The sequence below is a fragment of the Haliaeetus leucocephalus genome, unplaced genomic scaffold, assembly GCF_000737465.1.
Source record: "Haliaeetus leucocephalus isolate CR32 unplaced genomic scaffold, Haliaeetus_leucocephalus-4.0 Scaffold730, whole genome shotgun sequence".
NCBI classification, from domain to species: domain Eukaryota; kingdom Metazoa; phylum Chordata; class Aves; order Accipitriformes; family Accipitridae; genus Haliaeetus; species Haliaeetus leucocephalus.
In genome coordinates, this window is record NW_010973166.1 from 2,182,467 (window position 1) to 2,210,155 (window position 27,689).

Genomic DNA, 27,689 nt, shown 5'->3' on the forward strand with positions numbered 1-27,689 from the left:
CAGAGCTTTAAAGAAGCCGTATTTGTTTTCTAAGTATTATTTTAATTCCACAGTACTATAAGTGAACCACTGGAAAAATACTTAAGTTAATCAACAGCAAGCTGTGTTCTTTTCTAAATAGGTCATACTCACTACTGGCTCTCAGCTGCTACAGCAGTCCCAGTTCTCACAAGCAATAAAATCTACACACTTTGACATCAAAAGAACTATGCTCAAAACATAATTTTTCACAGATAAATAGTTGTTTTTTTTAAAAAGTCATTTTACTTTCTCTGTACCTGTAACTCTACCTTGTCACATTTATGAATTATGGCATAGTCTCTCACTACAGATTTTTATACTGTGGTTTTCTGAACATGCTGCACTTGTCTTACGTTCACAGACCATGTAAACCTGTTGCACCCTGTATGATTATTTACTATCGCTCCTGGTAGACTCCATACCAACTGCAATGTCACTTTAACATATTAAGGCACAGTGAAGAACAGCAAGAAAACAGTACAGGTATATGTAAGCAATGTCACTTCCCAGATAACCTGGGCAATGGGCAGTAAAGTGCTTCAGCTCTGGCAGCTTCACCTAAAGAAAACTGGATTTTCTAAAACAGGGTAAGCAATAAATGGATCCTGAACACTAAGTAAGTGAAGTATATGCCAAGAGGCAGAGCCTCCATCACACAAAAATCTATGGCAACAGAATGTAGCAGTGACAATAAAAGCAAATACATTGGAAAGATAAGCAATGCTGATCCAAAATTAAAGAACTATACTTTTTTGGTGAACTATCAAGCTATCATATTAATAACTGAACCTTTTTTTCTCTGCTGCTTTAAAGCAGGATATTTATTACTATTAATTCTACTACAGTAGTACCTTGGGACCCCAGGAGAGTTCTGGGTGCCACTGTACTAAGCATTATATTAACAAAAAGTTACTAACGCTTGGTATAAACAGAGATGAGTAACAAGGATCATATCAGTCAAGGAAGAGTTCATCTTCCAAAAGTCTCTGTGGATGCCACTGCACACAGCTTGTGCTAGAACAATGTGTATTTTCTCCTTTTTGTGTCTGTAGCTGAGAATCACCCTTTGTTTCTGCGTCTCATGAAGATCTCCCGTAAAAGTGCAACAGCAGGAGAGTTACCTACAAACATATAAACTGAAAGAAGAAAAATATTATATGTGGCTACTTGCAGATGTCTTGAGAGTTACAAATTGTGACTGAAATATTCCTGGAAAAAAAACACCAAGTCCAAGCGTTCAAAGTGCTTGTTCAAGAAAAGGGATAAGTTTCACCTACCACTTAACTTCCCTAAGGTCTGCATCAGCATATCCCAGAGAGGTGAGCGCGGTACATGCACCTCTGCTTAACTGCTGGAACCGGGTCACTCCCCACAGGATTAAGCCAATGAAACAGGTTCCCATATAGCATCTCCCGTACCTTGTATCTGTCCATAGGATCTTCCTGCTGCAGCTGACTCTCTCGCATTGTTTGGTACTCTCTCTCATATTTCTTCAGCTTTTTTGTTGGCACCTGTGGAATAGATTTGGAAAACATGCATTTAAAGATTAGAAGAACACCGGAATGGCTGTCTGAAAGCTCTCCTTGCAAATGCCAAGGAAGAGCCAAGGAAGTGCTGGAAACCCATTGCTGAATGAAGTTGCTCTCCGTTGCCCCCCTTTCCCTACTCAGCAAGCCATGTCAAACACTTACCAACACAGTTCACATCAACAGAAATCTTTCTGTCCCTATTGCTGTTAATTATTCAAATATTTAAAGGAAAACAAGAGTGAAGTGGAGACATTTTGATAAGAGTAACAAGAAATAAAAAAGCATGAACAACAGGAGTGAGAGAACAGGGAAGAGGAAAATACGCTTTGATATGTTTGATTCACCAAAACAATGCCGTAGCAAGAAAAGAGTTAAAAGTGAGATTAGAAGAAAGGAGTGTTCATACAAAAGGACTGGACAATTCCCTGGGGGAGATCCGAGTCATGGTTTTTATTGCTGAAAGAGTCTTAATGTCTAAATTCTAGTTTGTGACCAATGCCCTCATGAAGTCTGGCATCAGACTCCTCCTAGGCAGAGGTGGAGACGCTGCAGTGCTCGCTTCCAGCCGCAGCAGGGAAACAGTGAGGCGACTACACAAGCAAATTCGGTAAACAACCATGCAGAAAGGTCAAATCCCAGACAGCTTGATTCTGGGAAAACACAGCTTCAACTTAAAACAAGGTAAACAAAGAACACCTGTGTTCTTTTAAAGAAAGCATAGAGATCCTCTGCTTTACTTTCACCCTTTAATTGGGTACATGATGCCGTATGAGCGATCCCATCTCTCTCTGGAGACCTTTGATAGCATTACTCTGTCCCCACCGTACAACAACAAGAAGCTGGCCCTGCTAAGTGTCGGTTCATCTGCTGGCAGCCAGAGAGATCCCTAATGCTATGTACCATCATGACTTGCAAACATATGCTTTTCCTGGATCTGTTATGTATCTAGCTGTTCCTCTTGCCCATATTGATTGTGTCTAGCTGACTCCTGGTGTGAGGACATGCCACTGTCACCTTGCCTTAGGGCAAGAAATCACTGCCAATAAGCAGAGATATGTGTTTACATGTAGTTTTGGTGTTGTTTTCCCTTTATTGGTTTTTGGCCCAATACCTCCCTCCTCTGCAGTACAGGAAGGGACCAAGCAAGTGCTCGGTGCTGCTGCAGAGGCCTCTGGGAGGTACAGGTAGAAAATGTGAAACCCATGATCTGCGAAGCACAGTGCACAGGGAGCACTAATAAAGCAGCACTAATGCCCACAGTTACTGTTGAAATCTTAAACCAATGCCCCCCAAAGAAAGCAAAGAGAAAGCACTTTGCAAAGATGAGGCACTTTGGACAAACATACAAGAGAATTTCACTTTGATGACACTTAATAGTGCAGAACACAATGAAATGAAAATTACTAAATCGGAGATGCTTTTTTACATTTCAACTGAGCAACACTCAAGATGCAAACCCAGCCCGTTTTGTCTTAGCTGCAACTTGAAACTGTTGAGGCTACTTAATATTCAAGAACAAGAAATCATTTCAAAGTAGTACTCGAAATGAAGCGAACCAATCACACATCCAAAGCCTGATCTAGTCCCTCCTTCCACGATGCTTACTGGGATCTTATTCAGAGAACCAGATCAAGGCTCCCAGGCTGGGGTGTTACAAGGACACCCTCCAAACCCAGTTCTCCTGTGCCATCATGGAGTTTTGTGCTCTGATACGTAACCAGCAGAAAATGAAGATAAATATGAGGGAGACATTGTGGTGCAGTATGGCAAAAAGGTGCAATAGGTGTAACTTAGAAGATGATCCGTTCAACCAAAGGTTTTCCTGATTCTTGATGCTTCTCATTAAAGCCTTTAAAGTACACATAAGAACAAAGTCTCACTACATAGACAGAGAGACAAGCCTCCCATTCACGCAGCTGCATGAATATTTCAGTAGGAATCCTGCCGTCTAAAGGAACAGGAGATGTAAGATAGATTTTTGTGTGTGTAAGTAGGGAGAAAAGAGTGGAAAGCAAAGGTAAAAATTGCACAGTCGCAATCCTTTCCCCTCCAACAGTTCCCCAGTGCTTCCATAAGTGGTGCTGTATGCCTCAGCCTGGCACTGGGTGTTGGGGACTGCCTCCACTGACCACCACAGTGATCCACCAATGGCTTCACCTTTACAGCTGCCTGGAGCAGCATCCTCCTTTTCGCTTTAACCACGAGATTTGCTTAAATTACTCGTAAACAAAAATCATAGTTCTCTCTATAATCCAGGAGATACAGGCAAAATGCAGTATAAAGGTAAGTAAGTAACTCTTAATGAGAGAGCAAATGGGATATAAAGCACCGCTGTGACCCAAATGCCTATGCTGAGCAGTGTGCCACAGCTGCCCCTCACCAGGCTGAGCCTGTACATGAAGAGATGACTGCTGCTTCTTGGTAACACAACCTCACATGCAGCCACCAGTGGCGTGCAGCTCTCCTCACTCGTTTTTTAAATGTTAATTTTTTTAAGCTGCCTGAGAGCAGCCTTATTTCTCTGGTTTCACCTCGTATCCTCTATTGAGATGAGGCAGAATTTAACTTGTCCAGAGTCTATCTGGCACTTAATCATCTGCCTCGACAACACGAGAAACTAATCTGAACATGCCACATTAAAAACCATGTGATAAGCAGGGGAGAACAAGAGTCAACTGCTTCATTTAACTCTGCTCTCTTCAGAGTCCCCGTTTCCACTTGCTGACAATTCACAATCATTTCTTAATGCCTGGTAACTCTTCCCACCAGCCATGCCCACCTATATGTTCTTCTTTACTTTCTTAAATTTTAATTCATAGCTGTGAGTAGGACCACGTGTAGGTTCTCTGTGGCTGTATGAGGGGTAAGGTCCCTCTTTCACCACTATGGGAGCTATCCATGAACGCTGCAGCTGTGGCCTGGGATAAGGGGCATGCCTGGTATGCTCACCAGCAAGCAAAGAGCATGGCATCACTTTCTTACCAATGTTAACAGTAAGTAATACCTGAAACAGGGATCAAATCACAAAAAAATGTAAGCATCAGGGTGTAAGGGAGTATGTTGTGACACAGAAAACAGCTTCCGTGCTTGTTCAAAGAATATCGTGACTTATGCATGTTACTATCTACTTATGCTACAACCTTGTCTTAACTGGACAGTAGTACTTAAACAGAGAGACAGTCTGTCTTAAGGGTTGGGGATGGGGGGGGAATTCCTATTAGAAAACCAGTCCATACTAATCCACTTATCCCATAAAATATAAACTTGAGCAGGTACGCTTAATAACTTTGGCAGGGACTATGCTTCACTGTTATTGTCTATTCAGACACATTACTCAAAGGAGTTCAATAATTTATTACAGCACATTCTTCTGGGTATGCACTGATAAACAAACAAACAAAAATATTTAAAAGACCATTTCCATATTCCCCAGTTTAATTCCCTGAAATGGTCTGTGAATTCAACAAGGGACTTCTCTGTAAGCCCTTTCATAAGTAAGTGCATAGTGCTATGCTTCAATCTTCACGGATTGCTCCTGAACAAAGTGCGCTCATCAATTTTCTGTAAAAGCTTTTGCAATACTGATTTCTTCTTTCTTTAGCACCATGGGCTATATTGGCTAGAACTGATGATTATCAAATTTAGGAGACTCTTATGGTTTATAAACATGGCTCATCTGTTTATCTCAGTATCTTATCTCCTTGACTCGTTTTATTTTATTGTGTTCAAGTGTAAAATTATGTCACAACTAGTAGTACGTACAGAAAAAGCCACACAGAGGATGTTAATAAAAATCCACTCAGAAGAACTGAACAAGCAAAATGTCTTTCTGAAAATAACCAACAGACTAGTGCACTGAATGCTCAAAGGACTCACTGCAGTGAGGTGATACGTGGCAGGTGAGAAACAAAAATACTTTTGTTTTTAGCTGCCCCCCTGTTCAGACAGGGTTGGAAAGATCTGCTTCACCTTCTCTGGCAATCCTGCGCAAGGGCAGCGTGCCGAGCATCGGCATCCACTCAGCTCCAGGAAACCTTTCCCTCGTTCTGCAATTTCTTTAGCTGTTTACAGACACTTCAGCCTGACCTTGCTGGATTAATAAATCACACACCTATGACTCCTTCCTCCAAAATGTTTTATTGCTCTAATGAAGCATGAGCACTCAGAGGAGGTAGTTATCATTATGTTCATTTGACAGCCAAGGAAATGGAAGCAGAGATGTAAAGTGATTTCCTGAACATATTGAAAAGACAGCCAGAGGCTGATCCAGACAGAAAAATCCTATTACCTGATTTCTAATTTCCAGCACCGCCACAATGCCAGACTGAGCAGAGTATCTCTCTCCCAGATCCCCACTTCTTTTCTGTATCTAGCACTGCATAAACACTCCAAAAATATATTGTCCCATCACACTAACCATGTAGCCAGTATTCCATGATCTCTGCACTCTTATTTTTTCCCCTCTAGTTCTCAACTCAATGTGGAAGAAAAAAAAAAAAAAAAAGCCAATTAAGAAAACACGCAATGCTTTCCTTTCCCATTCTTTGAAGCAGGCGACTTCATTTTCTGTTTCACTGGTGACTTCATTTTCTGTTTCACTGGCGACGGATTTGCTTGGTATTTCAAGATTGAGGCAGGGGCCTTGCATCCCTCCAAAGGCAGGGTTACACTCTGTGCTGATGACTGATGTAGGAGACTGCCAAGCTTGCTTTGGGTGAGCACTGATAGCAACCACAGACGCTGGCTGCAGCCCAGCTTCCCTTTTATCCATCCATCTCACACAGCTCAGGCTGTGATCCCCATGATAAGCCCGGGATCTTCCCACTGCTGCAAAGCAGAACCATTTCCAAGCACACGTGATGCCTGGGGGCACGGCTCAGAGGTGGCAGGACCAGCCTGAGCTCAGCCTGAGCTCACCCAGACTTGGCTCAGCCGTTGCACACAGCCAGGAGTACTGGCTGCAAGAGGCTCTCACAAACCACTGTTACGTGTGCCCCTCTTGAGGAGATCCAAGTTACGCTTGTGCTTCCTTAATTTTCTTCATGTTATGATTTAAAACAATATTAAAAGCAAGTTAATTTCAAAACGATGCTTGGTTCTGCAAAATGTGTCACATGAAGACTGTAAGCTTTGAACAGAACCTCAGCAGATTAGCGACAACAAATTTCAGATCACATGCATCGTCTTAGTTCACACTCGAAGCTGTAGTATCAATTTCGTCTAGTTACTACTTCATATTCAAGAGACAACTAAATCAGGCTCAAGGAAGGATAATATGGCTCTATTTAAACACTTCATTAGACCAAATTAAGGCTTTAATGTAACAAAAACATACGAAGAAACTAACTCAGTGCTCTACTGGTCTGTGCAGTCATTGCTATGCAGAACTGTACCGTCCTTTTCTTAAAATGCAGTTGCCAAAAGGCATGAAGAACTATCTTGCAATGTCTGTCACTGGCAATAAGATTCAGAAGTAGATAAGCAATTCATTTTTCTTTTGGGAGGATGCAGTGATGGAAAAGAAAGAACAAAACCCACAGTAACATGTTGACACAACAGACTCATCTCTTGGATTAGACTTTAAAGGGGGTGAGTGGGATGTCATATTTAGATATTATGCAATAAAATCTGAACAACTGTATCTCCAATGAAATATTAGCCACAAGCCTTAAGTCTGAGAGGAAAAAGGGCAAAACATAATTTCTCACAGAACTCTATTTGTGCTAGGTAGAGTACAGAGAAGAAAATCTGCAGCATTCATTTACAGAAAAAAATGTAGGGATTACGATCAGCTGCTACCTAAAGAAAATTCACAAGCTGGAGCACAGCTTGAAGAATGCCTATTTCTCCTTTTGTCACCGTGCGGTGAAGGGCTTGCTGATAACAAGCTGTTTCACCGCAGATCTGAAATCAAGTGGAACAGCCCTCATCAGCGTTTTACCTAGCTACAGCATTGCATTCAGGACCCAGACATCCCCCGCTCTAAAACACACCACAAATTTCATTAAACATCATCTAACTGCTGGTTTGGGGGCAATACAATCAAAAAGTTTTTGTGAAGCAGCCTCTCAGCCACCATCGGATTCTAGCATTATCCTCAACACAGCCTGGCTTTGGGCAAGCTTGCAGCACAAAGCCTGAGGTGCTTGGGCTGATTAGCCATTTCTCATCGCAGCGGATAAAGGTGGGTCCACAGTGCTGTTATTCCGCTCAAGCTCGCAAGTTGCATGCAGCACAATAAAAGCCCCGAATGTCAGATGCAATTTTATCATCTCCACTGGCAGGAAGGAGATGTTCCCTCAAATTCCTTGGAAACGTACACTGTGTTGGAGAGATCGTCTGCTCAATGCGTGCCTGTCTGAATGCCTGCTGCAGAACAGCGTCTCCCTCCACCTCGTGTTTGGAAAAAAGAACTGACAGAAATGCTCTTTTTGTATCAGCAAAGCAGCTTGCTCCACACTGGCACACCTAAGTACCCCTTCCTTGCAGGGTGAGGGTTTTCCTCCTTCTGCAAGTCACCTCCTTGCCAGCTCTGTAGGTGTAAGACCTCCTGCAGAGAATCTTCAGGATAACACATCCAATTTGAAAGCTGGCTGGAGGCAAAGGAAACCAAGCTTTGCTGTGAATTTTTATTTAAATCTTCCACAGGTCCCTTATCAAAACATCTTGATTGCAACTGAAACCTCCACAGGAATTTATAAAAAGGGGAAAGGCAGGTTGCAAAATTTACAAAGCCCTTGCATAGTTTACTGTGATTCAAAATGGCAGCGGCCTCAGTCAGTGACACTGGATGATTTCCAACACCAGATCCTTTTGTCAGATTTTAATCTCTACAATGTTATTTCCATTCATCTAAACCTGCTGAACCTGGCATAACATATTATTCTTCCATAGCCCTGCTGTTTAAAGATCTGCTTAGTTAGGCTCAGTTAGCAATACAGTTAACTAAGTTAAAAGAGGATTCTGAGACCGAGAGATATTCAATAAGCCTCACTGTACAGCAATCCAGCAGCAACACGGGTAAAGAGAACGAAATTCAGATTCCCTCAACTGTAGCTCTGAAAACCAGCGTGTACTTTTGCACTCACCACAGTGCTTGTGTTTGAGAGGTTTGAGAGGCACATATATTGACTGCAGGGGAATCTGCATTAAAAAAACCACAACCAACCAACCAAAAAACAGCTCAAGGAAAGGATGTTCTGCCTTGTGGCAGAGATTCTTCAAAACACTCCTCTTCAAAAATTCATTTTCACTTTGAGATATGCAGGGCTTATTATCCACTTCAATTCTATTTGTTTTAGGGAAAAAAAAAAAAAAAAAGACACACCCTGAGTGGCTTAAAAGCAGTGCTTGGAAGTGGCTGATTAGTTTATATACTTGCAGCTGATGTCTAGCAGCTCACCCAGACAAAAAGTGCTTCCTCTTGCGCACAGATAAGGGCTTTAGCATTGAGATGCACACCGAGAAATGAAATGGCTATATCCACTTTGTCAGCAAGCACCCATTTTGCATTTAAATTGGCTCTGGTCAACAGGGATACTATGGTTAAGGATACCAATATTTGAAACATTCTGGATGGAAAATATATGTGTACAGGTAATTTCTATTATCCAACATAACTTAAAGAATGCCTGAACAATGAGATATCTGCTACAAAAGACTATATAGGGTAAATGAAACTACCTATATATCTTGAGGACACAGATTAGGATCAGATAATTGGGGAAACTGACACTCTGACCATCCATCTGGGACAAGGCCCTGCTCTATAAAACACAGTTATTATGAACAGCAGCAGTTTTTCCATCACAGAATTTATTCATTGGTTTGTACCTCATAACGTAACAGTTCCAAACGATTTTCTGTGTCTTACATACATCTTTTGGTACTAAAGGTTTTACATGTATCCTTGGTGACTGTGCAAAATCAGACCGTCAGCTCTGCCCCACTTTGAGGTACATCATTCATTCTGATTTAGAGCCGCCCACATCAATTTTAGAGCTATGGTCGTATTTCTTGGCACATCACAGCAATAGAAGAGAAGGGCAAGCAGGAAGACAAGTGCAGTCTTCACTGCCATCCCTGTGATAACAGAATCAGAAATTCAGGAAAAAGTCCCCAGTGATTTTCTTGCATCACTTAGCAAAGAAACAACCTCTCCTAGCTACACTGTGTTAGGGTTTACTTTCCAACCTTGTTTACCCTGTAACTAACACAGACCTATCCCACAATCACAATTATGGGAAATTGCTGACACAAGGCTTGCAACTGGTCAGTAACCAGGTTCAAAATATTGGTCTCATCAAGGCTGTAAAACCTGTCACATTGAACATATTTAGTCCACAGAGTCCACAGCTTTCAGCTAATAAGCCCCCAGCTGAATACCTCTTCTGAAACCTGCCACAAGACTGGTGAAACTAGCTGTCTGTCAGACTAGATTCTGACTCTGTCGAGTTCTCAAGTCACATCTTGTCTCCTGTCACACTCCATCCCCAGCACCAGATGAAAAAAAAATCTGCTTCCTGAGATGGAGGATGGGTGCTAGATCACAACTCCGAACCATATGCCCAGGTAAGCTATATTCATCATCAGTAAAGAACCTCGCGTTCTATGTGTTAATATTATTTTAGATCAATTCTATGTCACAGTGTCAAGAAAATTGCAATGCTGTCACACTTTAAATTTGCATCTTTAAAATCACTGTCAGGCTTCTCTGATGTGTAGTGAGGTCCTTGATGCTAAAACACATTTCATTACTTTTATAAATATTTCAAACCCACAAGTCACTAAGAGCAATTACTTTTTAGTGCATTACTCCACTAGCAGAAAATACATAGCTTTTCTATATTAAAGCTGAACCATTATATACTTACATTCAGGGCTCCACAATCCCTTCTGCTATATCAAATACTTTTATCTGTATTTCAGCAACTAACACATCTTTTACCACACCTTCTCAAAAGCCTTGCCTTTTTTCTCCTTGCCCAGCTCCATAAACACAACTGCTAAAACCCTAAAATAAAATAAAATAAAAATCTTTAAAGCCGCACATTAAATGATCAGCATTTTGAAAATACAAGTGGGACAGTGTCCAACTTCCAAGGAATCAGAAACGCTCACTGAAGCATGGTACAGCATTTTAGTGCGATAACTAATCCTTGCCCTGCTCTGTTATCTCTCTAATCCTTCATCTGCCGAGGTGGTTTCCTCTATGCCTTTAATGAGGCTTCAGGTTTTGCCATATTTGCACCTTTCAGCCTCTGTGGTACGTGCAGAAGGCCTTGGCATGGAGCTGGCAGGTAACTGGAGGAAGGGCAGGGCAGGAGAGTTTGAAAGCACTAGTCAGCCATTAATGTAGTGTAAGCAGCTGCTGGAGAGCATCCCTGGGGACGGGAATGCACAGCAGCACTGCATGCCAGCCCCAAGAGATATAAAGCGGGCGTATCGATTCGCAAACCTGTATATACGAGGCTGCTTTTTGCTTTTTTAAACCTTCTGCTGTTTCCACTGCCCCAGCCATAGTTCCTCCACCACCCCCAGCACTACTGGCTGAGTTTGCCACTTCACCTGTGCGGAGACCTGTGCTCATCCATTATGTCTAGCTGAGACCCTGTCGGGCTAATCAATTACCAATGAACTTGAGACTTTCTACTTTATCATCTAGAGGGAAAATCCCAAGAGCATCTTAAGCACTGACAAAAGCAAGGAGTTTGCATCAGGCAGGAGGGGCTGAAGGCAGAAGATGAAATGTGGCCGTGCTGCCAACTTCAGCTGGAAAGCCAAGCTGCTGCTGCTGCTGCCACTGAAGAGAGCTCTACAAGAGAAAGAGCTCCCACAGAGGGAGAACAGCCACTTCTTGTGGAAAAGGAAGACAGTTAATATTAGCAGCAACATCTGGCTCCCACCATTTTCACCCTCTGGTACCAGCAGCAGCAGAGAAGCAGCAAGCCCCCTGTTCCAGGTCTCTCTATTCTGTTTCCTGTTCCTCTGGCCATGGAAAGAACGAGACCCTCAGTTTTGGGATAACTGAATTCCGGTTATCCTGTTCCAGTGTTGCCTGACCTGTTCTGGAAGCTCAACCTAAGTGTGGGCCATCTCTGTGTGCTTGCTCTTGCCTATGCACTTAGCTTCTGTGATCTCCAAGGTAAAGAACAAATAAATATGATATCTTACTTGTACCATATCATAATTTGGGATTACTTTGGTGACTCCACCTTCCAGCAAAAGTACAATGCTTTGTATACACACTGAGCTTTGTCTTGGCACAGCTAACATGCTACTCTGAAATCAAACCATCTGGATTTTTCTTAGCGCAAAAGTCAAGCTTACAACTTTAAAACATCAGTGACCGGCATAACCAGCACTCCAGTCAACATAGGTGGCTTTTCTCTTTTTCTTTTTGGTGAGTTCATGTTGACACAGCTACACGGAAGCAATAAAGAAAAAAGGTGCATATTGAATGGTGCATGAAAGCACAAACTGAACAAGATAAAAAACACTGAAACATATTTTCCAACCTTGGCACTGTCTTTATACCAAATTCTTCTGAGAATGGGGTTCAAAAAGAATGAAAATAGTTGTAGACAATGAAGACAGAATATTTTTAACCAACACATTCACCTGCACAAACTTTCTAACCCATCTTCTAGTAATTAAGAAATTAGGCTTCTATAAAAGGATAAACTGGCCTTTCATCTAGTTTAGCACTCCTCTCAAAGTCGAACATACTGATCATGGAGACACTGACAGAACACCGATAAATACATGTACTTTGCATTTGCTATGATTACACACAAAGCTTTTGGGTTTGTATACAGCCTTACTAAGGTGTAATGTATTATATTAATGGCCATCTACAAGAAAAGACAAGTGAGGTAAGAAAGCTGAAGGCTTGGAGTTCAGGAACTTAAGATCTTTCATTTGATCCACTTCACTTTTTCATCTTAGTAGGTTGACTACTGTATCTAACAGATTTGAAGTGGCTGTATCAAACTCACCTGACCTACCTCACCTGTGGGGAGAGAAGTAAGTTAAATGCTGCTTTATTCTAATTCAACCATTTCTGCATTTAAATGTTGAACTATGGCCTTACAAAGTAATTCATCACCTGCTCTTCTTTAATTGCAAAGGCTCATGCTGATACCCAACACGTTCAAGGTCATTAAAACTAAAGACCTAATAAACCAATAATGTCTAGAAATGTGTTTCAAATTTCTTCTCCCAGATGGGCTTGTAATGACGACAGAAACAGAAACAGAGTTTCTGAAGTGCCCAGAAAAATTTGTATCAATTTTCCTAGAATTCTTTGTACGAAGAAAATGAGGAAGCTCCAAGACACTGAAATGTCCCGCTTTTGAATGCTTAATCACAAAGATTCTGTTCTTATTTATAAATTGTCTATTTGAGACATTGCTTAAATAATTCTTTCTTGATCCAATGACAGTAAGAGGGCAGCAAGAAGAAATGCTTTCAAACATGAAGAAAAGAGAAAATAAACAGAAAAATAATATAGGTTATTAATTAGGAACAAATAATAACTAAAACTAAATGCAGAAAAAAAGTTTAAATTCTTTCTTGAGTTTTGTTAGGCTGGACTTGATTCTAGAGCATATTGGAAACAAGAGGATTCCTAAGCATTGTTCATATGCATTAACAGTTAGAGCTCAAAAATAATTATGATTCAGACGAGTCATAATTGTCCAGAAAATAGCTCAGCTCTGTTGGAAACCAGGCTGCAGGTTTTCAGGCAGAGCAGAATTACTGACAGAACCAGCAGATGAGATCTCTGGTCCGCTGATGTTCATTTTTAGTAAATCATTAAAACAGTAGAGATTCACATAGACCAAAAGAAAATCCTGTATTACCAGTATTTAGGAACCACAAATCAAACCATCTGGATGACTTTGGTTTGTTACCTGAAACCCACACAAACGCTCTGCAGAGCTGATAAGGATCCAGCCAATAACTAGCGCAGGAACGTAGCTGGTTCCACACCAACATAATTTTATAAACTGTAGGTCCCATTTTATTCTTTACCTACAGGTCTGATTGATAAAAGTAACTTTACAGTTATAAGTCTTCTCTAGCACAGAATTCACTACCACTTGATAGATTTATTAAAAAAAAACCCAACCAAAACCAACAAAACCCCCAGAAGAGTATCTGATAGCCATAAAGCAAGAATTAAAAAGCTTAGGAAATGGGTCAAAAAGCCATTGTCAAAGCGAATCATTATTCAATGACATTTTTCATTTTTGGTTAATGACATTCTAAAGGGCATCTTCTGGGACTCATAAAAGATCCAGCACTATCAAACATTACATCAGTGGCCTGGAATTGAAACAGTCCTGCTAATAAAATCTGCAGATGACACATGGATAGAAAGAGCAGTAAAGAACAAGAAGGAGGACCAGAAAATTGCACACATATATTTGAATTCCTGGAAATATCTTACTCAAATGAAACACACCACTGTGCCGACTCCAGACCAAACGTACGCAGGGCTTAACTACAGCATGGAGCAGTAGACCTCCAGCTGTGCTTGAACCCCATGAAGAGATGGGATCAGTCCCCAGAAAGCACTATTTGGACTTTTCCAAAAGTTGGGAAACTTTTCTGCTCTCTGGGAAGAACGGGGGATGGGGGAATGGGAGGCACATGCTGTGGAAGCAGCCTGCCATTGGCTGGGCAAGACCTAGCTCTTCCTCCACAGCCCTCTCCCTCCCGCCTCACTGCTCGATGGCAAGCTGACCAAAATAATCCTTCAAAAATACGCTAATGTTATTTTTTTTTTAAAGTTTTTAATTGCCTTGGTAGCACTCATAACAGAGCCCCACAAGTAGCTGCATCGGCACTGCTCAGGAGGCCATACATTGCGGTGTGAGCCTGGGAACAAACACTGGTATAGGGAGAAGGGCAGGAAATTACAGACCACCTTTTCAGTGAGAAAAATGTTAACTCGGCTGTCAGAGTCAGGCTGCAGCAGAACAGCTAATGGGAGCCCTGGGATGCACAAGGGTAGGAAAAAGCAAGATGACTAGGGAAGTTTTAACCCTGGATCGTCACTGACACCAATACTGGAATACTGCATCTAGTCCTGGGAGATGCAGTTTGGAAAAAAAAAAAATGAAGAGGATGCGGAGCAGAGCCACTGAGCTGTTTTGTGTGGAGTGTAAATGCCTCGCAGCAGGAGGTTTGAGAGCTCAAGCTCCTCAGTTTGCACAAGAGAGCACAGGCAGCTGCGTTGGTCACAGCATGTAAGTACCTTCGTAGGGATAAAATCAGTAATGGTACAGAATGCTGTACTCTGGCACAAAAACGCATGCCAGAGCCAAGATGGGAAGCTGAAACCAGAATGAATCTACATAAGAAGTTAGAAACGTATTTTGAACAGAATTAATAGATTACCATGGAAAATGATGGCTTTTTCCCACCTCTTGTTATACTCAAATGAGAGCTGGATGCTGAAAGAGCTGAAGCTTAGATAATTGAAAGATGAAGATCTGCCTCGCCTTAACCTCTATGAATCAGTGGGCAGGATGAACCACTTTTCTCAGTTCCATGCAATTGAACCGTGATGCCAAACATGGGCTACATAGTGACACTGGCAGACACTGACTGCACCACAGACTGTTTAACAGAAACACGAAAACCATCAGACTGATGTGCACTGATGCAATACCAAAGACCAGGGCTGGGCACAACCCAGCAGCAACTGACAGCTTCTCATGCCATGGGGAGTTCACTCCCATGCCCTCCTGCTCGCCAAACGCCGTGACTGTCCTCTGCCCCGATACCAAAAGTTATGGCTTCACCTTTGACAGTTTCTACTCTGCATTAATAACGTACAGCAGCAAAAATGTGCTGCACATGGAAGATTTAGGACAGCAGAAAACAAATGGGATGCAATATAAAAATAAATAGCCCAAGGTATTTTAGTACCAATGATTAATTTTCATATTTAATAATAAATGAGTGATGAAGGTCAAATCATCATGAACAAGAATAAACTTATATGCCAGCTAGACATTACTGTAATATAAAACATAATGCTGCTTCACCGTTTACAAGTTCCACATTTGGGGCTAGATTTGTGTATATGAAACAAGCACTCTGCAAGTTTTATCAGGCGAGCATCTGCTCCACAATCAAGTCTGGTTGTAGTAGCAGGAAGGACCAGGAGCTTACCCATTGCAGGGAAATTATCTCCTCTCTGGCCTAACAATGATTTGTATATGACAGTGGACGTACCGGGGTCTCACACTGTCACTGCAGAAGCTGTGCCAGTTTTCCTAAATATGCTGAAACTCCAAGACTTTAGAACATGGGAAATCCAAGGAAGGAAGAAATTTTTGATGTGTTTAGTTTTAACATCCAAAGGTGTCAACCAAGTCTTACTGAGAAAAAACTGCAGCCAAACTAATATTAGTATAGATCGGTTACACTCTCAAATCTAAAATAAATTAGTAAGCAAACTACAGTCTGATACGACGATCCATTTAATCATCTTTATGTGAGCAGTTTCCTTCACTGACTTCAAATCTTCTGAGTTTCAGGGGAAGAAGAGAGCATTGTGGGGCTGATTCCTTAAAGCAGAATAAAAATGTAGAATTTTCATAAATTCAGGTGGTATTTCATGTTATTTTTACTATTTCACATAAACGTGGCTCATTTGATTTTTTGGAGAGACTGAAGATTTGTACTAGTAAAAGAAACTGCAGAAAAGCTAATAAAACTGGAAGGATGACAAGCGTGAGTGGAACACACAAAATCTTTAAAAATCAAAAGAGTTGAAGAAAGAGCGGCTGTGTCCTGAAATCACAAAAGACAAGGGACTTGAGCAATCAAGGGAAAGGGAAAGAAAAAAACTATTAGAGTGTTTGTTTTTCTGCATCACTCATTTAACAAATAAAATTTCTTATTTTATTATACAAGCATATAAGAAAATTTTTGCTGCTCCAAAGACAAGGTGAGAGGATTAGGGCAGAATCTAGCTGCTCCTACCCCACAGAGGAGGAAGGGATAGAGGCGAGACAACTCCCAGAGTCATCCTGAGAGCAGGATCCCTCCTTCTCTTGGGAAGGGAGGGGCGCAGATGAGGATTGTATCTGATGGAAAGAGCCAATTCTCTAACAGAGGCCACCCAAACTCCCGTATTCCTCCTTTGGCAGTAGCAACAGCAGCAGCACGCCAGTGGTAATGCCACCTAGGGAAAGATGGTCTTCAAAAGCTCAAATGCTGCCAGCTCCTCCTCACTGCAAGACTCCACATGAGGCAGAATTAGGGACTCATAGAAAAACTTAAGATTGGAAGGGCTCTCCAGTGGGCATATAGACCAACCTCCTCCTCAGGCAGAGAGAGCTTCAAAGTCAGAGCATGCTGCTCATGGAAGTCTCCAAGGATGGAGGTGCCAGGGCCTTCCTGGGCAGAACTGCTTTCCCTTATGCCAAGCCAGAATTTGCTTTGCTGCAAATCATGACCATTCCTTCTTGTCTTGTCACTGTGTGCCTCTGAAAAGAGTTTGGCTCCATCCTCTCTAGGACCTTCTTTTAGGTGGCAGGAGACTGCAATTAGATCCCTCCTGAGCTTTCTCTTCTTCTTGTGAATATCCCTTTTCTCCATGGGGGCTCAAAACTGGATTTGGTGTGTGAGATGCAGCCTCGCAGCTGCTGGGTAGAAGGGAATAACCATTTCATCTGACATGCTGGCTGTGCTCTTGGTAATGCTGCCTCATGCACAGCTAGCCTTCGTCACTACAGGGGCACTCACTCACTACATGCTCACTCGTGTTGCCATCCACCACGACTCCCAACACCCTTTTTGCACTGATGCTATCCAGACATTTGGTCCCCAGCCTGTGCAGATGATGGCGTCATTCCCACCCAGGGACGAATCCAGATTTTTGCATTTGCCTTTACTGAACCTCAGGAAGTTCTTCTCAGCCCACCCTTGCTAAGGTTCCTCTGATCAGCAGACCTGGCCTTCCATGTGTCCACCACTTACCCTCCAGTTTTTGCCATCTGAAAAACAGGCTGCATCCTCTTCTGGTGTCTAGGCCTGAAGATGCCAAACAGTATCAGTCCCATGATCAACCCCAAAAAACATTTAGCCAGCTGCCAGTTAGACTTCAACCCACTGACCACTCTGCCCTGTGCTCCTGCCAAGCCACCCAGTTTTTCACCCACTTTGCAGTTCACCCATCCGCTTTGAACCTCCTCAGTTTGGCTTGGATGGGAAATCGAGAGCCTAGAAATCATTATGGCAGAGTCTGCTGGCATGTAACCACAATCTGCTTCTATGAAATGGCTGATAATTCTCCTGAACAGAGAGCTAAACACAACAAGGCAGGCAGGCAAATGAAAATACAATGAAGCTTTCCAGAAGAATGTCCTTCAACTCTGGATTAAGAGGATTATACCACTTCGTATACCATTTTTATAACCCCTTGAGTCCAAGTTTTCTGCAGATAAGCTAAGAACTGACATTCCCTAGAGTAAAGTTACTCAATTCTTGCACAAACTACACAGCAGTCCACTTCTATATGCTGCTTTGCATGTCTGTGCAAAGTAGTTTCAGAATACCTTGACATCTTGAAAGCAACACCGCACAGCAAAACAAACGTGTGTCACGGTCACACTGCAATATGACTAATTTTATTAAAATATATGTTGGAGGATTGCTATCATACAGTGTTGCTTTGGAGCATATTTAACAAAACCTTATCTCAGATCATCTACATCCTGTTGAATTTTCTAGTATTTATGTGCATCAAAGCAACGCCACAAAAACACTGCTATGCTTTCCACTGAAAAATCCACATTTTCCATTGAAAAATATGACTAGAATTGATGGGACCTGGACAACAGCAGATAATTCTCATTTTCCTCACGAAGTTCATTACCTGTGTGGCACTGGACACATCAAAAGGTTACGCAGGGCTGGCCTCAAGCATAAGCAACCCACAACAGCTATCATGTGGCCCTGGTTTGGCCTCAGTATTAACCCTTTGCCACTTCACGCCGTAACAAGTGGCTCTCTCCTCCGTGCAAGAGAAATTCCTGTGCACCCTGACCTATTGCACAATCCAAATGAACCATAATGAGCTACTAGTTGCAAGATTTCTGGAACTACAACAAAGCCATCCCGGCATCCAAACCGCGGAACAGGATGACAGCCTTTAAAGAACATTTTTTTAAACTTTTCTCTGCAACCAGAGCAGCATACTAGAAACTCCTTTAAAAATAAATGAAACTTGGATTTTGCAAACAAATAGATGACTCCCAGATTGCAAAAATACCTGTGCTATTAACATGAACTCTCAGAATAAACAAAAACTCTGCAAATTCTTTCTGCAGAACGCTACTTTATGTACAGTATGTACCTTTGTGCAATCAGGTAAAATGACCAGGACAAAGTCCATAGGATTTGCCCCAACTTGTCCCAATTGGCAGCCTGTCCCCACGATTCAACACAGCAGCAGAGAACTGAAAGAAACTGAGTCATCAGATCCTGTCCCTTCGTAGTGCAGGCTCCCACGCACTGTCTAATCATATCATAATCCTGTTGAGCTTCATCTTAAACCTCCTCAGGTTGTTTGCACCATCATTTGCTTAGTTAATATACTTCAAAACCATTTAAAAGAATAGTTAAGTATTTCCTATGTAAAACCTGCAAAACCCACACTTCTTAACTTATTTACTAGTACATAATGCACTGGAACATGTTAATATTCTTTGATTCAGGAAAAAAGAGTTGATAAGAACACATACTTGCACTAAAATCAATCATTCAGATTTATAAACAATAGTACTAACAATACTTTTCCTCTCATGGTTGTTCCACCTAAGTGTCTCTCTTTACCAGGAGGTAAGTAGTTACTTCACAGAGAAATATTTTTTTTAAAAATGTTATTTCATGTTATTTTCGGAGTGGCAAAAATCAGCTGGAGCTGTAATGTGGTGCTCTTGACACCAGGTACTCTCTCCTCCAGTCACTTGCAGCTGATCTGGAGGAATCTAGAGATACATAACGCAATGTCCATTACTTTTGCTCTAAAGCTATACAAAACTTAAGAGGCCATCACCGAGCCCGTTTAAGCAGCACTTTTCAAAGATTTAAATTATAGGGTAAGCCATCCATGAAATGTTTTCTTACCACACAGATTTTAATTTAAAAAACTACAGTACTGGCTCTAGAACACGCAAGCAGTTGAGGACAGGAGGCATGCAGGAAACCCCACAGTCATCATTTGCTCCGAGAAACTCAACAGAAGGGCCTCTCCTGGTGCCCACCAGCAGGTAACTTCTCTGCGGGCACCTGGCTCCTGTTAATCCTATTGCAACATGGGTACCTGTCTGGAAGAAAGCTACTACTCTGGGCTTCTAGTCAAAATAATAAATGCTGCTACAGCAATCAGCTAAAGCAGAACAAGAGGAAAGGTTGTGACTGGACAATGAATTGAGGTATACTACGTATTTAACAATACCCAGCATGGAACAAGTATGTGACTCCTAATACGCTGGTTAAGTTAAAGCCAACTTGGAGCCCAACCTCCAACCAGGTCATATTAAAGTACACACTTTTGTCTACACTGGATTTCCAGGTTTGTTAGCTGACTATTCTAATGGGCCTTGTAAATTCTAGCCTAGAGGAGGCCAGAGACAGAAAAAGGCTTCATAATAAAAGGGATTAGGCAGAACTCTGGTTTAGATCCAGAGGTCTATGGGAGATGCAGGAGATGAGTTCATGCACCCGAGATTTCCTGAGCATGGACAGGCAGAAAAACCCAAGAAGGAAATGCACGTAGAGAGGTTTTACACAAGATAGCAGTAAAGCAAATTTTTTCTCTTCTGAGAACACCTGCCTTTGTCACAGCTTAGTGAACTACCTGCACACAAGCACACACACAGACCAAATTCTGCAAACACAAATGCTTAATTGGGTTGCTACATAATTAGCCTGGTTTGTATTTAGACTGAAATTTTAACTGTATCTGCTTTCAAGTTAAGCTCAACACCTACTCATGCATTTTTATTTACAAAGACTTCTTTTGACTGCTTCTAGGCAGACTGGTTCACACATGGGCTCATCTGTAGAATTTGAGACCAAAGATGAACTTTGGCACCAAACTTCAGAGTCTAAACTACTGACTTGAATGCAGCTCCCCACAAGTCCTGGGATGTCCATAAGGTAGGAAGATGACCACGCTATACATGTCATTTACATAAAGATATATGCTAGTTATGAAAAAAGGAAGTGGTCATTTAACTAAAAAGTTTTTACAGCTATTTATGCTGATTTCAGAAGAACATATAAAAGTGTAACATCACCATTCCCACAGAAGGGACAGATCCTCATAGATTTAGTGATGATGGTGACCTATACCTCCAGAGCCTTGCTGTACACTGAGCACCTGGCCTAAAGTTTTAACTGACATGGTAAAACACAGAAAGTGTTTACATCATTTAGTGATAACTCCCTGGGTAGGTAAGTTCAGTCATTTGCTGGCTTAACTATTATTTCAATTATTTCAATATTATTTCAAAAATATTATTTTAACTGTTATCCTACTGAGCAAATCACCTTCTTCTAAACTTAGTAGCCCACAAAGATATTGTTTTAATAATCTGATCTCTTCTGAAATAAATTATTTTAATATTGTTGATGCATAACAGCAAGTTTCTGAAAAAGTAATAAAAAGAGAAACTAAATAATAAATAGCTTTCAGCAGAAGGACTTAACTACTGGACAGAATATAACCTTAAGCATTATTGGCAAAGGAGCAAGAGGAACACCTACCACAGATTTAGGTTTGCTGACTGCTACCAGATTGGCCAGAAAGTCTTCATCATACAGCTGGCTAAACACATGGGCATCGTAAGCCACCATTATGGAGATTTCTTCCATCATTTTGACGGCAAGCTGCCGTTAGCGGCCAGAGAAGGTTGACAATCCAAGGCTGTACCTTGGCTCAGTTCCGTGTCAGTTGTTCACACCCACCTGAAGAAGCTAATGAGGAAGGAGTGTCACGAGAGAAAATATGACCCAGCAAATCAGCTCCCGTGTGGGTTTTCCTCTCGAGGGTGCCTTTTATTATCACGGGAAGCGCGTATGAAACACCTGCTCACACTCCCAAAACCCAACTTGCAGAAGGCATTTGCTGAAGTTTGGTGAGAGCCAGGGAACCTGTTTTAATTCCAGTATTAGGCTGAAGATGAAAAAGCAGTAGCCAAACCAGATTAGTATTAAGCAAGAAAAGATCTGTCAGTGCTTGACAGCACAACTGAAACCACTTCTGTTCTTCTTGAACCTTGTAGCAATTGTTTATTCTTTATATCCAGTTTTCTCCCACAAAAGCTGATATACTTGTTAGCACAGTCTCACTTTCCAATGAATTGCTGCTTCTGGCTTCTTTGTAAATTCAGAGAGACCAGTGTAATGGTGATTTCTTTCAGACATCCCTTGGAATTTTCCACAAGTTTCTAAAACTCTCCTTTAAAATCTTTAAAACCACTCACTTTTGCTTTTACACAGATCTGAATTGCATTTTGTGCCATGTCGATACTATGATTTTAGCTGGAAGATGATGACATCAAGTCACAACCCTCCAAAATGAGTCCTTTGGTTTCCATTTGTAATACAGGGTAAAACAGCCATGCCAGATGCAATGAAGGCTGTAAGCTCCTCCTTGAAGAAACTCACACCTCCACAAGTGAAATAAAACCCATTTATGCAATTGAAACTTTCCACAGTAGAAGGTTTTTAACCTGAATCTGGGACTGGTTTGCTTTTAATCAAGAAGTGATATGGTATCTCTCTTGTCTATGAGTCCTAAACAGCGTAGCTGCCTTCCAAATTGCTCCTGATTTTCCAATTCATTTATCATCACATCTATTTGACGCAGAGAAAAAACAGTGCAAGAAAAAATTCGGAAAAATCATTAAAAATCAATATTCTCAAAACTACAAATGAAAATCTAGAAAATAATAAGTGATTTGAAGAAACAAACAAAATATGCCCAAAAGAAATCCCTTTCAGGAGACTCGGGCGAGGTGAAACTCCTAACCAAATCAGCACTTCTGCTTAGACTCATCCACTAAATTTTTATCTTCTCTGGTAGCCTTGTGTTCTTCCTGGTGAAACATCATACCTGCTCAAGAAACATAAAACATTTCAGCCGTGCATTTGTCTCCAAAAAGAGTATGTGCTGGATGCAGCAAATCCAGTAGCAACTTCCAGTTCAGGTTGCCAGTAGCATACGGTTGTGCTCTCGCTCTCCAGAATAAACAGGGTCAGACCCACCTTGCTTTTCTCTTTTTCCTGTGCTCCTGGAGTATCTTTATCAAAGATTACATGGGTATCTAAACAGCACTAGGTGCTATTTGCATTTGAATAGGAAACTTGAGCAACAGCTGTAGCGTACAGGATTAAAAACCCAACATCTCCGTCACTTAAATAGGGGGCGAAATTATGTGTTATTGCTAGGAAACAGAGAGAGTTCTAATAGGCTTATGGCAAACAAAAAATGCAGCACTTGAGGTTAAATCCTTGAGACTAAAGCAGATTCTGATCAGGCTTAACCCTTGCAGGAGGAAGAAAGGTATTTTTTCCTTGACATGCACCTATAGCGCATTTTTTAAATTTTTCTTCAAAGGCTTGCAAATTTTTTCCAATTAATTCCCATGGCAGAGATACTTTAGATTCCAATCCTGAAGCGATATCCAGCTCACGAGATCGCTGTGTCACCCATACAAAAATCGTACCTGCTATGCTAAATCCTGCTCAGTTTTCCAAAGCGCTTTAAATGACCGCTTCCTCTTCGCTTTCATTGCCTTGTGGGGTGGGTTTGTTGTTTGTTTTTTTCTTGTAGCTAGAGTTGAAAGCATAAGGCTAAGAGTGGCTCCTCCTTGGCTGCCTCCGAGGTGTGCTGACAAAGGCACCTGTTGTATGAGGTAAAGAAAGTCCCTTCCCACAACCCCTCCCGCCCTGCTGGCATCCGCTCTGGAGGCTCCCAGCAGGGACTGACATTGTATTGGAATAGTCATGGAGGCACAGGGGAGAGAGCAGGCGGTATAACAACAAACATTCCCGTGTTAATGAGAGACCAATTTAATTCTGCAATAAGGGCAGGAGGTGGAGAATGCAAATTATCAGACATACTCCACAGCTGCAGCTACTCGAATCCCTCCCCTGATTTAGCCAACAGACATTTCTATTTATAAGGAATTATGGACCAGAACCTGTATTCCCCCCCCTTTTTTTTTCTATCTTAAACAGAAAGGTTACAATGATTTAACAGCACGAAATCTACATGTTACTATTGTATTATTGGCCGAATAATTCTTCTCATATCTATTCTTAACAGAGGGCTTGTAATATTGGCATGTTCTAACTAGCAATCGCAAGAACTAACAACTGATTTTTTATGTTGGCTACTGCGTACCTTTACTTTAAAAAGGATGTTTTTCAGCTGTTGTTTCAAGCTAATGGAGCTGAGCTGCCCACAAATCCCTACTAACCTGCATTTTACATCCATGTTAACAGTCTGTGCAATACTCTAATCAGCACACAAAATTGTAAGTAGCAAGCCAGTTAAACTAAATCTTTAGAATTAAATTGACTGAAGCAAATATGTCCACCCAGACATAGCGGTAGCATGCTCACACCAGAGGAACTGGAAAGGAAAAGGCAAGCGGAGAGATGCCCTTCACCACCTCCTCAGGCCGCACTACACACTCCTCCCAGCATTTCAATACAGAGCCTTCCCCTCAGCCAGGGTTTCCAAGTGCTGAAGTGATGAATAATCTATCAAAAGACAACAAAAAACACGTAGTGCAGCTTCATGTTTCTTTAAAGCAAATAGCGCTTCTCTGTCTAACACCACGTCTACCTTGCAGCAGCCTTCCTCCAGGAACAGGAATGCAGTCCCCTTCACAGCATAGTTTTGCAAGCACACCTCCAAAGCAGGAATTTTTGTAGAAGCAGTTCAACCAAGCAGTCAGGATGACAGAGGAGAGCCAGCAGAAGGACAGATGAGCTGCAGAAAACTGTTAACTAATTAAGGTAAGTAGCCCTAATTATAGTTGTTGGGATTTATATGCCTGTGGATCATAGAGGTGAATGGAAAATTCCTGAATTGAGCAAACCAGCTAGCTTCGCAAAGCAAAATCCTGCTCACTCCCAAGATAAATTCACTCTCACTCCACCCCCAGGAATGTCTTGCCACTATCTGATGGGGATAGGATCTTCTGATAGATGGGGAAAGCTTACGTATGTGAGGTATGTGAAGCTTCTTGCTAAGCACTCCCTTCCTGCCACCACATTTCTGAAACACAAAGGCGTTTTCTGCTATTTGCTTTTCACGTATTAATGAATCTGGGAAGATCACAGCAGTCTTTCAGATAAGGAAACATAAAACTCCTTTCAGAGCACTTGGAATGGCATTTGGCAGCCTTCAAGATAAGTTTACAGGGTTTTTCCCCCCTAAATGGGAATGAATAATGTTACCATCGGCTCTTTTTGTAATTCCCTTACCCAGTTAATGACCTGTAAGAACTGTTTCGAACACGACCAGCAAGTGAAAAGCACCTGGTTACAAGTCAAATGCTGTGAATCCCGAAGTACAGTTACATTCTCTCCTCACCCACAAAGGGCTTGCGGACCATCAGAGAACAGCAGATAGCCCAGCTCTTCCATCCACACACTGAGTCATCTGCAGTGCCACCTAAAGCCCCTGTAGACATCGCTGCTGCCCTCTGGAACCCTCGGCCACGCCAAATGCGTGTGCTGGAGCGAAAGGCGGGGAGCGGCTGCCCGTCCCTCACACGTGTGGATATCCCAGTGAAATAAGGAGCAAAGCATTTACTGCTGTGCTGGTGCAGCCTTCGAGAAGACTGCGATTTTATTTGTAACTCTGTTCCAATTTTAGACATCAGAAGGTAAATATCCTTAGACGTGGTTTTGGATTCAAAGTGAGCACTGAATGCTAAGCTATTGCTCGCAGGAATGCCCCATACCATTCGAGAAAAGCAGTTGCCAGGCTCACTGATCTATAGTTCAGCAATTGCTTCTCCAAGTTTTATTATTTAAAATGTCAAATAACATGGCCTATTTTTTTTTCCCAAAGAAGTGGGTGTATGCACCTGTGTTTCTCCTAAAATAATCCTCCAAATGTGTGGAAAAATCTGGACTTGATGTGCTTTAGCATATGTACTTACACGGGTATATCCTCCCAATTTGCGGCTACGCCACATTCTCCTGATTTGAAAGCAGGCAAGATTGTAAACTCATTCTCACAGATTAAAGCCAGCAAAGCCATCCTGCTGGGGAGAGCGAATGTTTCTCTCCCAGCGGTGGCAGAGGTCAGCGTGGCTGGAATTGCCGAGGCATTCCCAACAAACGGGTGATGCTGCCGTGCGCTCCTCCTCAATGTAAACGTGTAGCCCACCCTAGGGAAAAGCTGAGGACTTCTAAGTCTTCATTTTATGTTGCCAGCTCTGCCTCTTGAATAATTTACTATAAGCACAAATATTAGAGGAGGGCAGTACTATCATCCTGGTCTCCTTCAGTCTTACGGGAAAGCACAAATAGCAAAGTCACTGCAAAAGCAGAAGGAACCTTTACAAATGCATTTAGTGCTTTGTTATGGATTAAAGTGAACGTAGCAGAAAATACCCAAATTCCCCTCTCCCAGCCTCCCCAAATCAGCCGTGTGCCACACAAAAAGCTAGTCAGGCTTCCATGCAACAACTGCTGCATGAGGATTTTCTTCCACAAAGTTCCTAGGTGATCTTTAAAGCTCATGAAAAAGAAGTAAAATTATTTATTAGCCTCACCTCTAAAACTACAAAGGGTGGAAGAGCAGGCCAGCCAATAGCTCCCCAACCTGTTGAAGGTCACTCCCTGTATTTTTAAAAGCATATTCTCAATTAATTCTGTTCTGTGTATTTCTTCTGTTTCTCAAAGAGACAGTTATTAACGCTTGCAATTTTAAAGGGTTTGGGTCAAGTTTCAGGTCTTACATTAACTTGAAACTACAGCTAAACAAGGGCATGAAGCTGCCTAACACAAATCCACCCCTTTTGATTTCTAAAAATCCTATGAACCTGAAAAAGATTCAACCGCAGCGTAGTGAGGATGCCAGGTATGTATGCATTATTATTCAGCTCAGTCCCTTCCAGATTATGTTGCAGCCTTTTAAATTAACTCATGACTCTCTTTTTATTTTTAATTAATTAAATTCACATTTTTACTTTATGTTGTCATATTTCTTTTCCATACTGCCACCATCACTTTCTAAGGGCACTAGACGTTATTTCCTCTCTTCAGCTAAGTTTCCTTCAGATGTCAACTGTCTGGCAGAAATATCTCGCTTCATGAACTTCCTTCTTGTCTGCAGAGAATCTTCATCAGAGTTGGGATGACTTTTTGCTTGTTTGTGTTTTTCCAGCAGTGAAGGCAGCACAGGGCTCCGAGCTGTCCGAACTACTGGTGCAGTTTACTGCATGGCCCCACAAAGAGCTGCAGTGTGATGGAGACAGTGGGGCAGAGGAACAAGGAAAGAGCCAGACATCCTTGAGTCAGTATTGCTACCAAGTAAAAGGAATATTGAATCTTACTGTGAGATCTTGGAAATCCTAGCCTTTGGCTGTTGAAAAACCGACTGAGGTTTAAAACAGAGCTGAGCATATTTCCTCCTTCCCCATCCTTTTATTTTAAACAAAATAGGGGAATTTTTTTCCCTGTTTGCAAAGGCAAGGGGTGATAGTACTGGTGAGCTCCACAACGTGCAAACAGCTACTCCAGCCTAATGCACCCTGAGTGGGGCCATGGTAGTTTGCACCGCAGACAGCCCTACAGAAACCATTCAGAAGGAAAAAGCAGAAATTCCTAAACTGACTTAGAGCATAGTTTCCTGAAAAGCAGTACACTTCTGCCACCTGTTTCATGTTCCACACCTTCTCTTTGGGGACCCATTTTTAATCTCCTCCCAGTTCAGTGACAGCAGATGCCCATAAACAACCCAACACCACAACTGAGGGAGGCAGGGCCACCGACCACAGACCTTCCTACACCTGCCCCAGGGCCATGGTCAGCGTTTCCTGAATCTGTGCCCTCCGAGTCAAACCAATACAAACGGGT

At 41.9% G+C, this 27,689-nt stretch overlaps 1 protein-coding gene across 3 annotated transcripts in view; it reads right to left on the reverse strand.

The window, feature by feature from the left end:
* RABGAP1L (RAB GTPase activating protein 1-like) overlaps positions 1-27,689 on the reverse strand; it is a 240,393-nt gene that overhangs the window by 13,321 nt on the left and 199,383 nt on the right. The window contains exons 1-2 of one of the 3 annotated variants that reach the window (XM_010580658.1): positions 21,348-21,458; positions 1,440-1,532 (exon numbers count right to left, since the gene is read on the reverse strand). In XM_010580658.1, the coding sequence (XP_010578960.1) occupies positions 1,440-1,532; positions 21,348-21,458 (204 nt within the window). Of the gene's footprint in view, positions 1-254; positions 1,158-1,439; positions 1,533-21,347; positions 21,459-27,689 lie in introns of those variants that run through there. The other 2 variants (XM_010580656.1, XM_010580655.1) reach the window with 2 other exon arrangements.